Source organism: Neocloeon triangulifer, unplaced genomic scaffold (assembly GCF_031216515.1).
Source record: "Neocloeon triangulifer isolate White Clay Creek 2 clone unplaced genomic scaffold, ASM3121651v1 ptg000014l, whole genome shotgun sequence".
Classification (NCBI taxonomy): Eukaryota; Metazoa; Arthropoda; class Insecta; order Ephemeroptera; family Baetidae; genus Neocloeon; species Neocloeon triangulifer.
Genome location: NW_026775556.1, coordinates 9,146,245 through 9,160,650, shown reverse-complemented (window position 1 = coordinate 9,160,650; position 14,406 = coordinate 9,146,245). Strand labels below are relative to the sequence as shown.

The 14,406-nt window shown below is 36.4% G+C and overlaps 3 protein-coding genes across 4 annotated transcripts; 2 read left to right on the top strand and 1 right to left on the bottom strand.

Moving 5' to 3' along the window:
* Positions 1–11: 11 nt before the first annotated feature.
* On the bottom strand, positions 12–4,767 carry LOC132200138 (vam6/Vps39-like protein). The gene is made up of 13 exons (XM_059625371.1): positions 3,983–4,767; positions 3,837–3,925; positions 3,604–3,783; positions 3,299–3,399; positions 2,991–3,194; positions 2,768–2,942; positions 2,052–2,709; positions 1,693–1,996; positions 1,383–1,635; positions 1,184–1,332; positions 983–1,132; positions 320–454; positions 12–264 (listed from the first exon to the last, which is right to left on the bottom strand). The coding sequence occupies exons 2-13, from the start codon at positions 3,910–3,912 to the stop codon at positions 106–108; spliced, it is 2,544 nt and encodes an 847-aa protein (XP_059481354.1). The 5' UTR covers positions 3,913–3,925; positions 3,983–4,767; the 3' UTR covers positions 12–105.
* Positions 4,217–6,950, top strand: LOC132200144 (caspase Dronc-like). Its single transcript, XM_059625378.1, has 9 exons — positions 4,217–4,501; positions 5,080–5,255; positions 5,374–5,542; positions 5,603–5,776; positions 5,964–6,116; positions 6,175–6,266; positions 6,319–6,461; positions 6,526–6,635; positions 6,690–6,950. The coding sequence occupies exons 1-9, from the start codon at positions 4,340–4,342 to the stop codon at positions 6,810–6,812; spliced, it is 1,302 nt and encodes a 433-aa protein (XP_059481361.1). The 5' UTR covers positions 4,217–4,339; the 3' UTR covers positions 6,813–6,950.
* Positions 6,951–7,269: 319 nt separating this feature from the next.
* LOC132200139 (cerebellar degeneration-related protein 2-like) lies at positions 7,270–14,328 on the top strand. 2 transcript variants are annotated; one of them, XM_059625372.1, is made up of 10 exons: positions 7,270–7,425; positions 7,494–7,625; positions 8,885–8,997; positions 9,743–9,891; positions 10,003–10,359; positions 10,414–10,597; positions 10,812–11,049; positions 11,140–11,289; positions 11,631–11,828; positions 11,947–14,328. In XM_059625372.1, exons 2-10 carry the CDS (start codon positions 7,535–7,537, stop codon positions 12,804–12,806), a joined length of 2,340 nt encoding a protein of 779 aa, XP_059481355.1. In that variant the 5' UTR covers positions 7,270–7,425; positions 7,494–7,534; the 3' UTR covers positions 12,807–14,328. The 2 variants fall into 2 exon arrangements, with proteins under 2 accessions (XP_059481355.1, XP_059481356.1); XM_059625373.1 differs by lacking the exon at positions 11,631–11,828.
* The last annotated feature ends 78 nt before the right edge of the window (positions 14,329–14,406 follow it).

Sequence of the window (14,406 nt, the reverse complement as noted above, 5' to 3'; positions counted from 1 at the left end):
TTTTAAAAATCTTAAATCGTAATTGCCCTTTATCTTGTTTTACAAGTTCAAACTCGTTATAAAAATTAGCCATACATATCACAAAACGCGTGAAATTGTATCTTCTCACTTCTTTGCCTCTTGACACGAATAGTGAACAATTTCTCCATTGGGGTACCGTGCAAAAGCACTTTGGTTGCTGAATCTCTTTTTGCACACAGGACACAGCTTCAATTCAGTGAGATGCATTACCTCAGACTGACTTTCAATTTTCTTTTTCAATACCTAAAGAAATTAATATATAAGTATCAGCTGATGTTTTCCCCTCATTTATATTTACTTGGAAATGCTCTGCTTGTAAGAGACCTTTGAGAATTTGCACTCTCCTTCGCTCCATTAGCTTGTGTTGAAAACTAGAGTGCAAAAACTTCTGCATCCTGACCAGAGGTACGTTATCCGGAAGTACATTCAGTGCCTGAAACAAAACACAGGTAAAATTATTTTACTGATGTGAAATTTATATTATTTAAAAATGTATTTGTTTTTTATGGGCACAATTTAATAGTAAACATAATACCAAAATTTGGTATTTGCTTCCAATAAGACAATATAGAGTAAATAATGATAATAGTAATAGTAATATAGTAATGGAAATTGAAAAAAAAATTGGAGATTTTTCTTCCATGATTTTTTAGTAAATATAAGTCACCCAAATTAATCATTTTCATTTTTCAATTAGAAAACTAAATTAAAGAGGGAAAATTAATTTTTAATGAGTGTCAAAATTTCATGAACCAAATTAAATTATATCAATCTATGTAAGTAAGTTTACGTGAGGCTGAAATCAGGGAAAGGATTAGATGGAATTGGCAATGAAGAGATTTTTGCATATATGTTATTGGAGGTATATTAGAGGAAAATCTCCAAAATTTTCCAGTAAAAATGAATTAAATCAAAATAAAATAAATTTTTTTAACCAAATGTTACATTATGTAATGCTTACCCCCAAGACTGGCATTTCATTAGAGTGCATTTGTAAAATCGACAATGCCTTCTCCACATCAGGCTTTGCAGTCGAATTTGAGATTCCCAGCATCTCTTGAAAGGGATCACTTGGTGGATCAATAATCATTCTCAGCAGTTGAACATAGACCTAGGAGTAAAATGCTTTCCTTAGTAATCTTAATAATTAAATGTTGCATACCGTTTCATATCCCTCCTGTTTCCATCGATATACATTTTCACAATACTCCATGGCTTTACTGGTATTGTTCAGAGTTCTTAAAAATATGGAAATAGCATTTTCGTGCATGCCCATCCGACCCAAAACAATTGCCCTCTCGTCGAATAGACCTTGACACTGCATGTTAGATCGTAATTTTGAACATTTTCACAAGACCTACTGTCGACAGGAAACTGAACTATGACCACTTGTGGGTTGTAATGGTGAGAAGTCTTGAGGAATGTAATCAATTTCTCTCTAAATGCGCTTGCATCGTCATTATTGTTTGATGCCAGCAACTGCTGAATTTTGGCTCGGTACTGATAGACAAGGGCATTGTGGACAATATCTGATTTCTCGTCCCAAACGTTGATCACATGCTCAAGGTAAGGAATTACCAAATTTGGTTGTTCTCGCAGCAGAAAGTCAAGCACCTGGCATAAAAAAAGTTATGTTTAATTTCAGGCGACGACTAATTAAATTTCAATAACCTTTGGTCGAGGAAGTTGTTCGACCTCCTGTAAGTCTTCAGTAAATATTCTGAACCCCTCTTCTGGACTCATAGCAAGAACCCAGGCAGCATGCTCCAGGATCAGATCAATGTGGTTGTTACCAAGCTGTTGCAGGTATAAGATGGTGTGGTCTGCTCCTTGAAGAGGAGACTCTTGGATTTGGGACTGTTCTTTGAGCAGATCAAGGGCACACTTGTGCATATTATTTGTTTGGTACAAAATAATGAGCTCTCGGTATTTTTGAAATTTTTTCAGCATTGTCTCAGTCTCTCTCAAGTGGCACCTGCAGATAATATTTTAATCAAATTTATTTTTATTCTTAAAAAATGACCAATTACCTATTCAGCCTAAGGAGAGGCGCAACAAGTGCGTCGTTGGTTAGAAGATAGCATTTTAATAGAGTGGTGTCGATGATCTGAATGAGATTGTGCTTTTTAGAGTCCACTTCCTCGGACACCCATTCCGTCTTTCCCATGATGGTTTGTCTCACTTCAGTCAAATATTCAATCAGAGCTAGTAAAGCCTTTTCCGAGTCTCTGTCATTCATTTTTGCACTCGCCTTTGAATCGGAGCCCGGTTTCAGCAACAACTCAGGGTACAATTGAATGACATTGTACGGGTTGGTACCCAGTTTGATGAACTCGCTCATGGATTTGGCAAACTGCTTCTTTTCAAAAAGATCGTGCGCATACAGTGTTTGAATCTCATGCGCGTTTTTACGTTTCTCATACTCGGTCTCGTCAGATATGTTAGTCAGTTTGAGAGCAAGTTCAAATTGTTTATCTTCGAGGACTCGTCGGATCTGCTGAACCAAAGGCACACCATGCAAGCACCAAACTTCCGCAGCAGAGGCAACAAACAGAAAGCCTTGCCGGTTTCTGCAAATCAAGCGGGCAGAGCTTTTGGGCAGGGAAATTTGCTGCACAAGCAAGTCATCTGTCGTCTTCACTTCGATGTTAGCGTTTCCCACGGCAATAAAATATGGGTCATCAAAAGCTGCAAATTTGGATAAAAGTAATGAGATTTCTAAAAAAAGCATTAAAATTTAAGGTACCTATTGCCTCTGGTGGTTCTTTCCACTTGACAGGAACATTTTGTAGGGCTTCTCCAACCGTATTCATCAAGATGGTCTTGCAGTCTTTTCCTAGAGCAAACGTCCTGTCTGACAATTTTGTCACGCTTGGCTCTTGTGGTTTTATGGGAAATAATTCTTCTTGCTTCCCTGAAATCTATGGATCCGCTATTAAATTTATTTTACAGTTGATAAGTTTCCTTACATCAATCAACTTGTATTCTCCTTTAAAGCCAACAACAATTTTATCGTCACACCATTCAACCGCTTTAGGAATGTCGGGCACACTGATGTCGTCTCGGAAATCCAAAAATTTGTCTCTTTTCCAATAGAACAGCTGCAGTTTCCTTTTCACAACAACGCACATCCGCACCATGACTGATGTTATGCCAGTAAGAGACGTTACTTTCTGAGAGTCATAATTATTGTTATTAAGGAGAAATAATGGAAATGGAGAAAATTAATTTCGTTTTTAAATTTTAACATAAAATTTTCAACAGTAGTTACGTTTACCTTCACATCTAAACTGAAGAGACTGGCACCTTTAGTTTTCTCTAGAGAGGACACAACTGGGAAATTGTACACTCTCATATTGTGAACATTTACAATGCCATCTGAAAACAATTTTCCTTGGGATTATTTAATTTTGTCATGGAATTTGCACAGCACTAAATTGCTCGATAAAATTTTTTATTGAATAGAAACATAATAAAGTAAATATTAAGTTTCAAAATATTTTAAAATTCTTGAAAAAAAGAAAGCAAAAAATATTTATCATTCTATTCATGCCTGTAGCTAAAAGATTTAAAAAATTTTACCTGACAAACTAATGATGATTTCGAATTCAGGAACAACAGCCAATTGGTTGATTGCTTTCTTAGAAAATGTTTTAATCAGCTTTAGCAATTGAACGTCAAGTTTTTTTTGATCGGCTGGTTTTGATGTCACGCTATACATCAGCAAATGACCCTGCTTTGAACCAACCAGCAGGTTGTCACCTAAAATTTAATTTAATAATAAAATTATTAAAATAAAATTTGCCAGTCTTTACCAAACGTTGTAACACACTCGAACTGCACTTGGGTTGGCGACTTGAGCAGCCAGTCAATCATGTAGGCGTCATGCATTTTGATTTTTATGCTTTTGGACGAAAATAAAATAATCAATTGATATTTGTGATAAGAATAAACATACTACCTTTTCTCAATCAAATTTAAAAAGGTTGATTCATCTCTGAACTATTATAATTATGACCCAGAGACCAGATAGCTCGTGACAATCACAAACCACGCCCCCTTTGTACCATGATGAAGCTAGCGTCAAAAACAAGCAAACAGAAATTGTTAGAATTTCCTTATTTTTCCGCATTGTCCAAATACGCAGCAAATGATGGCGCTTCAATCGTTTTGTTGATGTTGGTGCTCCTTGTGTTGGTGGTTGCATATGTTCTGAAATAACTGACGGGAGTAAACAAATGGAGAAGACAAGTCTTATCTTTGCTGGATAAAGAACTCGGCACTCGCGGGGATAAGTAACACCAAGAGTAAAATTACGATGGATCAAAACAATGGCATGCTGGAGGAAGACAAGGAGATTATAAACACAAACTTCGATAAACTGGTGGCCTCAACAAGTCCAGTTAATCTTGAAAGGATTGTCGACACTCTCGTACAGTATGGAATTTTCCCGGAAGAGGCAGTCAAAAAGTACTCGACGGTGTGTATTTATGTCATATTATTTGATCTAAATTTTAAAATGAAATTTACAAAATGCAATTTTTTTTCTTTGTGTTTTAAAATAATGCTTATAAAATAACCTGCTAGCCATGTCTGAAATTAAATTGAAAATAACTTTCCTTGAAATTTTTTTGCGCCGCAGATTGCGACTCGCCTACTTCGTTTTACAACACATTCCCTCAAAATAATAATAGCATACATACATCTTATTGAAGCTTAATTTTTACTAAATAAAGGTTTTGTACATATTCAGTTAGCATAACATCAAAAACAAAATAAAATCTTACTTATAAAAAAAAAATGAAGTTCTTGCAACATGCCCAAGAAAATCGTCAAAAAATCATTACATTAGAATTGCTAATAGTATTTTGTTATTTGGCTCTAAAAAATTATTCTTACTTGACTCCAATAAATTTATTACTTTATTATTTATTACATTATATTAATAAAACATTGTGTATGCCTGGTGTATGCTATTTTAAAGTATTTTTGTTTATCAAAAACGTCCTTTGCCATAAATTTATATTCACGCTAAAATATTCTCAACTTTCCATGCAGGAGAGTCAGAATTTAAAAACCCGAAAGATGGAATTTTATTTGGACATTCAAAGACAGGGGCCGTTAGCGTTTGAAAAGCTTAAACATGCCATGAGTGCCTGTGGTTACACCGAACTACTAAATATCCTGCAGCCTTGTGAATTGCACATTCATCCATCTTATGCAGCTTACACAGGGTACGTTTTACATAAATTTACTAATGTAGGTTTTTAGATCATGTTTTGCTTCGCATGTTCTGAAATGCATTTCACAAAAATCCCATGAATCAGTAATAAGTGCATTATTGCGTGTTAGGGCTCGACCGTCACATTTCCCGGAATACATGAAAGAATCAATTCCTCACTCGTTACTTGACACCATTGACCAGTTCCAAGGCGCCAGCATTAACCTTAGCACAGAAGCAATTGAAGTTTCAGTCCGAAAGGCTGAGCAAAGGCATGACTTGAAAATTTCCAAATCTCCAGTAAGTACTGTTAAAATTTCAGTCACTAGCAAATTATGCATATTAATTAAAAATTTTCAGCGATACCGATGTGGCTCAAGTCCGAAAGGCCTTGCATTGATTATTAACATTCGTGACTACGAGGACAAAAATCATTCGCGTCGTCGTGGTGCTGAGCACGATGACAGAAACATGGAAGAGCTTTTCAAACAGCTTGGTTACGACACCGAGGTTCACATTGATCTCGAAAAAAAGGTTTGCAAGAATAAAATGGTTTTTAAAAGCCCTTAAACTAACAAATTTAAAAGCATAAATTATGAAAGAGGTTCTCTATAAATAATAAATTTATAAATTCTTTTCCCAATTAAGACTTGGGATCCATTGCATAACATTAATTTCATCACTTATTTTTCTTGATTAATAAAAGTAAATCATTTTTCAGGAGTTTATGGATGTAATCAAGACTTTTGTGTCTAATCCTAAACACTTTCAAGTTCACACTTGCATGGTGTCAATCATGTCTCATGGCCGGATGCTGCAACCTGAGGCTGAAGATAATGTGACGTCTGTTTTTATTGCAAGTGATGGAAAGACTGTAAGCTTAACTGATAAATAGCTTATGCATCCTCTAATTTTAGTTTCTATTTTCCTAGATTCCCTACACATGGGTAGTAGATCAGTTTGATGCTAAAAACAGCCCCGGACTTGTGAACAAACCAAAAGTATTTTTCTTCCAAGCGTGCAGGTTTAAATTTGTAAAACCTAAAAGTTCTTGAATTTAATTTTCAATATTCCAGAGGTGAAACAAAAAGTGCAATTGTGAAACTAGCGTCTCATCGACTTGTGCTGAATGACACAACAGAGGCTGATGGCCAAGGTTGCTTGCCACCTCCTGTCCGACGTCTCTCGGATATATTGATAGCTCATGCAACCCCCAGAGGTAATTAATCTTTTTTTGAACAGATGACAATTTAATTTACTAAATCTAATCGTCTTGTTTTCAGGATTTGTTGCATTACGAGATGTGAACCGAGGAAGTTGGTTTATACAGAAAGTGGTGGAAGTTTTTATGAACAAAGCCCACAACACTCATGTCTATTCCATGCTCCAGGAAGTATGTTGCTTATTTAATGCTGATAGTTTTAATGATAAAAATGATGTTTTGCAGGTGGACAATGCGTTGTCCAGGTGTATCACTGGCGACTCGCTTTCGCAAACCATGTGCATTGAACAAATCGGCTTTAACCATAAATTATTTTTGTCTCCTGGACTTTTTGACAAAGAGGACTAAATTAATGTCACAATTTTAAACTAAAACAACATTACCCATATTTTATATTAATTAATTAACAATTTAGTATCTATGCTGATCTCTTTTAAATCAAACCACATGTTTTATTTTTGAAATAAAAATTTGTGCTTCGTATAATATTTTTGTTGAAATTTTTAGTATTGACCACCTCAAATCAAATCAATTATAATATTTAATTTATCAATGCATGTATATGTAATCAATATAGTTTATTGGTAAAATTACTTGAAAAAAAAAATATTTTCCTCTAGAGCTAAATGGCCTAATAGTATATGAGAATTTAATTTGAACTAATATTATTAATCCTTATCTTTGCCACTTACTACAGCCACTTGAAATTTATTCCCCATTCTTATCACAAAATGACAAAATTTTGCTGCTTCTGGTTTTCCCCGACTGTGTGCTTATTTGAAAGTTAAACCTCTGCGGCTAACTTCAGCTCATTCCAATTGATCGATTGGTCAGCGCTAGCGCGCATGTCTGTCGTCTGTCTAGTATTTTCATGTCGTCTGCAGTCCGCTGCATGACGTTTCGGCTGTAGCAGATTCATTATGGCAGCACTTTTCGCTCGGTTTCAGGAAGAATATTGAAGGTACGGACTAGGATTTGGGTCGGTTTCTTTCTTATTTACGCACTCTCCGTTCCATTCATGACCTGCAGCCTGCGCCACATCACCGCACCCTTGAGCAAGCGACCCCCAAATGTCGTGCTCCAACATGTTTGCGGACAAGGACAAGGGTGTCATCGATGACAGCATCAGCCCCGAGGATTACAAAAATTTCATGATGCAAGGTATTTTTGTCTGGGTTGCTCGCAGAAGTAGGGCTTAATTTAGGAGCAGGGGCACACTTTTCATAACCACCCTTCTGTTAAAATCGCACCTCGCAGCGCGAACAGAAGAGAGAACAGATCGATCTATATTATGTATTAAATTCTTGATTTAAAATTTGATCAAAACCTCTGCATTTTTCAAATCAACACTAAAAATAATATCAAGGTGAAAAGTTTTAATTAGAAAGTACTCTCATTTTTATGTCCAGAGAGTTAACTTCAAAATTTAATATTGTTATGTTAGAACAAAACTTATCCAGGACACTCAAATTCAAATCTTAAAATTTAAGTAATAAAATTTAATATAACTTAATAGTGAATTTTCGTTTTAATAATCTTCTGTCAACAATAATGAAAAAAAAAAAATGGAAAAAGACAGAAAGAGAGATGATTGAGCATCACAACTTTATTAACAGAATTTTTAAAATTATTTTATGTTAATACCAAATTTTTTATACAAAATTTAATTTTAATTTTAAAGAAAACATTCAATTATTAAAAAAACTGTAAATTCTATTTTGCGTTTTTTTTTGTGTCAAAAAGGTTTTCAAAAAAATTAAATTCATGTTTTTGCTTTTTTATGAGCTGTGCATTATTTTTCACAATTTTATAATTGCAGCTCCTACCGAAAATCATTATAACGTCAATGCAAATTTTTTATTCATTGTTAGAAAAAAATTTTGATGACGAATATAATCAAAGCAACACATAAAATGTGATGTGCACTATAAGCATAAATCTGAATAATTCAATTGGTTAAGTGATGCAATTTTTTAATATATAGGAAGTGTGCGAACTCAATCGTCATTTGTATTCAGCTAGGGTATAATCTCAAGCCACACCATTAATGAACAAAGTTTGCAAAGGTTTCCTTATCAAGTTTGTTCCGTTGTCTACCCAATCGACACGCTTCCTTGCCTTCATATGATTAAAAATAAATCCATTTTGGTGCAATAAAAATTTACGCAGGACTTTTAATTCGGCAAAGCATGAATTTTTTTCTGTTTATGGTACTCAAGAGATCTAGCCTACTTTTGCAAAACTATTTCCACTCACTGGCTGTGACCTTGTGGACCGTGAGCCAAAATTGCAACATATATTATTCTAAAAATAGATGCCTATTTTTACCTTGGCAATTTCCCGCTATTTTTAAATTTGCATTATTGTGAAGGTGTTTTTACAACAGCACAGAGTTATTTTTGTCATTAATTATTTTCCAGACTTACAATTGGCTGCTGAGCTTGGCAAGACTTTGCTGGAGCGCAACAAAGAGTTGGAGAGCACCCTGAGAAAAAAACAAATTCTCGTAGATGACCAAGCTCAAGAAATAGAGGTATGTTATTTAATATTAAATTTCCTGGTCACCTTTTGAGCTATCCGTGCGTGAATTCCGCGGTGAGCCCGGCGCGGTGCGGAAACAAAGCGATGGGCGCGCCGCTGAGAATTTTCTTTTAAAATAAAAGGTTGACGTACCTTTTGAATTGTAAAAGGTGCAGCTCGGTCAGCCTGAATTAAAGCTGGAAAGTCGAACGGACTGCATGGTCCACTTTTATGCGCAGCTTTTACAGCATGAGGTGACAAAATCTCCGAAACAAAAGGAAGCACATTTCTCAACTGTGTGCCACCGTTATCCGCTCAGTAATAACAATACCAGTTGGATTTTTTTATCTGCAATCAGAGGGTTTTAAGAAATAATCGAAATAATCTTTAAAATTTTAAATCTATCAAATTAAAATTTACACCTCTTATGAAAGTCATTAATGACCACAAGTTTTTATCTTTACGCAATCATTACATTAGTTTTTAACGGACACAGTTGATGGTCATTTTACCCTAGATAATATAAACTTTAATTAAAATGATTGATAAAGTAACTCAGAAACCACTCGAGCTTTACCCATTATTATGTTGATTGGTTTGCTTTCTAACAATGTTATTAGTCTATTCGTTTATTTAATTTACTTTAATAAAGTCCAATTTGGTGGTTCCAATGAAAGTAATGGGACTTGTATTGGTCTCCTCTTATAGGAGGGAAGCCATTCAAATTTATTTCATTATATCCCTACGCCTTGTTATAGTATTTGACTAAACAAACGGCGGCACTGCGTGAGGTGAACAACTCCAGACTGAGGATTTATGAGCAGCTAGAGGTTAGCATTCAGGAGCTTGAAAAGAACAATCAACGGCTGTCATTTGAAAGTTCGACGGACAAAAAGAAAATCAAAAGGTGAGTTTTCCCGACTGGTAAACTGCTAGTTTTCCAAAGATTTATGCCCCATGCAGTTTTATAATTTTGAACTTTCAAATTTTTTATTCCTACTTATTTGTATTTTCCCAGCTTGTGCCACAGTATTGACTCTTTGGAAGCTCGTTGCGAGGAGCTAACACGACAATTAGAAGAAAAGCAAACGTCTGAGGGTTCCAAACCTAAATCTAATGGGAATGCTCCAGTACCGGGAGTTACGTCAACCACCAACCAAGAAACCTGTGAGAACGATAATGCCGAGGAACAAGATTTGGCAATGCAGTTGGCTATGCTCAAAGCGCAGAAGACAAAAGAACAGAAAAGAGCCGACGAACTTGAAGAGCAGCTGATGAACCTAATTCAAGAAAATGCTACTTTGGAAGAGCATATTGCAAATTTCAAAATGAGGGAAGAACAGCTTAGGTCATTTGAAGAGGAGGTTGCATCGTTGTATGTTTATAATTTTAAAATTATTAGGGTAATTGAAAAATTTTATAATTTCAGACAATTCAATCAAATCTGCATGCGCTGTAGCCGCAAAGGTGTAGCAGGTGTGAGCACTGCTGCATCTTCAGTCATCGACGATGATATTTCCAGCTCCATTGTCGAGGAAGAGAGCAATTTTGATGACACAGATGCGGATACCGACGTCCAATCGATAGCCTCTGAAACGCATAACACTATACTTGTAAGTTTTATAATTTAAATACATAATAAAGTCGCCTCTTCAATAAGTTCCAAACAAATATCCTTTATACACTTGGGGCTCATCAATAAGCAACGTTTTGCCAGCATTAAAACTTAATGAAGTTTGGCAAAGGATATTTCAAAAACTTCCTGTTAAAAATTTACAAAAAAAGGCCGTTTTTCCAATTGAACATAAATTAATTTTTATATTTTAGTCGGATAGCCCCTACAGAGTTTTGGTTGAAAAGTACGAAGCTCTTTTGAGCATTCAAAGAAGGCCATCTCGGCATTCAGATACACCATCAACAATCACCACCGTGCTTGGCAGCAAAATGCGCAACTCGCCTATTCCACCTCAAGACACAGGAGGATGCCTTTCACTTCAGGAAGAATTGCAGTTATCGGAGGAGATTGGTGCCAATGGTCCTGCATCTCTTGGACTTGAAGAATTTAGTACGTTATTTATGTCTCCTCTTTTTTGGATATGATTTTCCAACTGTAAATGAAACGAATATTTATAGAGCTGAAATCATTTTATTGCAGGCAAAGTTGAGGAAGGCGAACCTAGCAATGCCACTGATCATGTTTACTTCTCCAAATCAGATACAGAGGCTACGTCCACTACCAGTGCTTTTGATAATGGGCATCTCAACCAACTTCAAGACAAAGCCATCCAGACTGACCTCATGTCGGGTATGTATCGTCTAAATTTATTTCTGGCTAACATACTTAAAGCAGAAATTTGCCATAAATTTCCATAATTTGACACTATAACATGTCCTAAATTCTCTCTACTTTGAAACGCTTTTGCATGCCTTTGCTTTGTGGTTACTTAATAGCAAACTTCTTAAAGCTTTTAATAATTAAAAAATATTATGTTTGGTCACCATAATACCAGATACAATAATTATCAGCACTTAAAATACTACATTATATATTATCATACTGATAAAATATATATATTTTTTAATGAAAGTTACAAACAAAATTTATTAGATTTGGTTGGGAGTACGAAAATTAAATAATAATTTCAGGTGGAGGTAAACTGTTATGGTCAATCTCCGCTCCTGGTGGAGGGCCCTCGGACTGTATTGTGCATGTTTATGATGAAAGCGCCGACCCTATGGAGAGCCGCTTTCAGCAGGCACCTGAATACAAGGAACTCTTCAGTGAGATTTTCTCTGTTCTTAAGAAATCTGTTGGTAAATCAGCGGCTGCAAGTGATTCCAAAGGTAGGCCAAAGTTAATCAATTTAATATTGGAGTGGGAATAAAAAAAACTTTGAAAATAATCCTGATTTCTTACAAGATAGCATTTTACTCTCAATAAAATTATATTTCCTTCTTACAGCTGCCCCTGCAGAAAAACGCCAACGTAGCCCCGACCCTCAGATCAGCGGCATGGCTGAAAACAAAGATGATGAGGCTGGAAAAATTGAGGTGATAAATCGAGACGATGCGCCTAGCCCAAGCAGCATCCTTTCTTTGGCAAGTGGCAGCAAGCGCAAGACTCGGCGTGCCAAGAATCGCTCCAAGGCTGAACGGAAGGCAGAGCAGCTGCGCCGAAAGGTTTTGGCTCTCACCCCTGAGCAGCTCAGTCATGAAAAGGCAGGTGCTGCGGCCGCCGAGGCTGGACTTCCTCAACCTCTGCCGCCGCACATGAAGAGGGATCCGTCTCCTGCCTCATCTGAACGCTCCGACAGCAGCCGTCGAGGACGTCACTGGGTGAGGCGGAACCGGCCAATGAATCCGACAAACTTGATGCCTTGGACCCGCTATCAGAAGAGCCAACAGCAGCCACAACAGCAAAAACAGGTGCATTCCCCGCAGCAGCAGCAACAACAACAGCATATGCAGAATCAGCAGCACTTCCCCCAACATCCGCAAAACCAACACCACTATCCGCAGCATTCCCAAAGCCAACAACACTATCCGCAGCATCAACAGGCCCAGCAGCATTATCCACAACATTCGAATGTGCAACAGCATTATCCACAACATCAGCAGCAGTACTACCATTTTCCGACAGAAAATGCAGCTCGCCCATCTTTAATTGGATCTCCCAGCAGCTCTGCAGAACCTGCCAGTAAGCCTCCCCCTGTAGGTTTTACGAGTATGGCTTCTGCTGATGTAGCGCGTCTCAAGAATCTGGAAAAGAGTTATGCTGAGGTGCTGCGCGCCGGAATGAACGCCAAGCATCGCAGAATGTAAAAGACTGTTTCGGCAAGTTTTTATTCTTGTAGTGATCATTTCCAAGAGTCATAGAAAGACAAAGGGCAATTTTTTTTTTTTTTTTAATTTTGAAGCCAATCATTTTTTTTCCCAAAAGATAATATTTAGAGCAGGCCTCCCCTTGATGAAGAGATTTGTATCTCACGCAGGCGTTGGTAGCAGAAAAAAATTTGCTTTAATCCGGCCGACCTTCTCTTGATATTCGGCCATAGCCCTGATTTGCAAGCAACAGACGATAGGCTATTCAGCTTTAAATTTAAGACAAAACAGGAGCTCACTGTTAACTTAGCATATAGTTGTGATTTTAATTTTATTCATTGATTTCGGGTACCTGTTTTTGGCTTTTGTGTGATGTTTACGGATTGAAATTATGAATTTGCTACTATTATTATACTGAGCTGATACTTAACCCGTCTGGGATTTTTGGATCTAGTATCTAGTCATAGCTATCTCGAGTATGGGTCTCAGATTGTTTTCGATTAATGCATCTGGTAAGCTTCTGAAACGAAAAAATGAAGCTGTGGTCTTGAACCCTCGATACGTTTGTGTTAATAGTTATGTGAACTTTTTAAATGTTTTTTATTTTATATAATGCAGCAACTTAGGTATTATATTATTTCTGCAAGATTCATTCTCAACATCCGCAAATGCAAACAAGGATGCGCCATGAGAGCCATAATTGAAAAGAGCGAATGTTTACAAGCCAAATAATATCTAAAGTTAATAAGTTGAGAAGTTTCGTGGTTGAGCACTCTTTAAAATAATTGTATTTTGAGTTGATTAATTAAAACCTTGACCATTTTAGAACTACTTCAGTTCTCTGCTCAAAGCTTCCGGGAAAGCATCTGACGAGCAAAAAAGGCTCTCAAAATGCCACAAGATATTTTGTTATTTAATTATCCAATGTTAAGCACACTCCCTTTCCTCCGCGCCTGCCTTGAGCAGAAGCCTCCCATATATCTCCAGCCAAATTGACCTAATTCACTGAGCAGCGCCTCCCATATTGAGAATAAAATATTATGCGCCCGTATGCGACTATGCGCTAGTGGAAAAAATCAGTCTGTCATCTTATTAAACTTGACTATATATCATGTTTCCCCAAAGAGATTTTTTATTTCCAGCTTGATTAAATATAATAATATTATCACAAGACTTGTTGTCTGTCAATGCCATATAAGAAAAGCTCCCCCCTCTTAAGGTGAATAGATGAGTACTGGTAATTAAATTCATGATTGTCTTGATCACAATGGCTGTTTATGTTCAACACAAAAATTACGCAGGTTTACTATCCAATGAAATTTCAAAACCTGCACCTATGTTTTTAAGTGTTGCCATTTTTACATTCTCAGTATTTTTACTGCATCGATGAAACATTTCTTCGGAATCAGGAATTTGAATAATATTATAAAATTATGTTGTTACTGTATGGAAACAACTTTTTGTCCCTCTATTATGACACGACGCTCTGTGACGAATAAACAATTTAATTGTAACTGCTTGACTCGAAGCTGCGTTTTGTTTTGCATGAGAATATATTATGTATTTTTATTGATGCATAAAATTATTTTATAGACGAAGT

Bases quoted from the DNA above. Each gene is read 5' to 3' on its own strand.
- LOC132200138 (XM_059625371.1), bottom strand. From the start codon at position 3,912: ATGCATGACGCCTACATGATTGACTGGCTGCTCAAGTCGCCAACCCAA. The intron at 2,943-2,990 runs GTAAGGAAACTT...GCGGATCCATAG, and splicing joins GAGAATACAAGTTGATTGAT to ATTTCAGGGAAGCAAGAAGA. The intron at 1,333-1,382 runs GTAGGTCTTGTG...TGCAGTGTCAAG, and splicing joins AGTTCAGTTTCCTGTCGACA to GTCTATTCGACGAGAGGGCA.
- LOC132200144 (XM_059625378.1), top strand. From the start codon at position 4,340: ATGGATCAAAACAATGGCATGCTGGAGGAAGACAAGGAGATTATAAAC. The intron at 5,543-5,602 runs GTAAGTACTGTT...AAAAATTTTCAG, and splicing joins TGAAAATTTCCAAATCTCCA to CGATACCGATGTGGCTCAAG. The intron at 6,636-6,689 runs GTATGTTGCTTA...GATGTTTTGCAG, and splicing joins TCTATTCCATGCTCCAGGAA to GTGGACAATGCGTTGTCCAG.
- LOC132200139 (XM_059625372.1), top strand. From the start codon at position 7,535: ATGTCGTGCTCCAACATGTTTGCGGACAAGGACAAGGGTGTCATCGAT. The intron at 8,998-9,742 runs GTATGTTATTTA...GCCTTGTTATAG, and splicing joins ACCAAGCTCAAGAAATAGAG to TATTTGACTAAACAAACGGC. The intron at 9,892-10,002 runs GTGAGTTTTCCC...GTATTTTCCCAG, and splicing joins GACAAAAAGAAAATCAAAAG to CTTGTGCCACAGTATTGACT.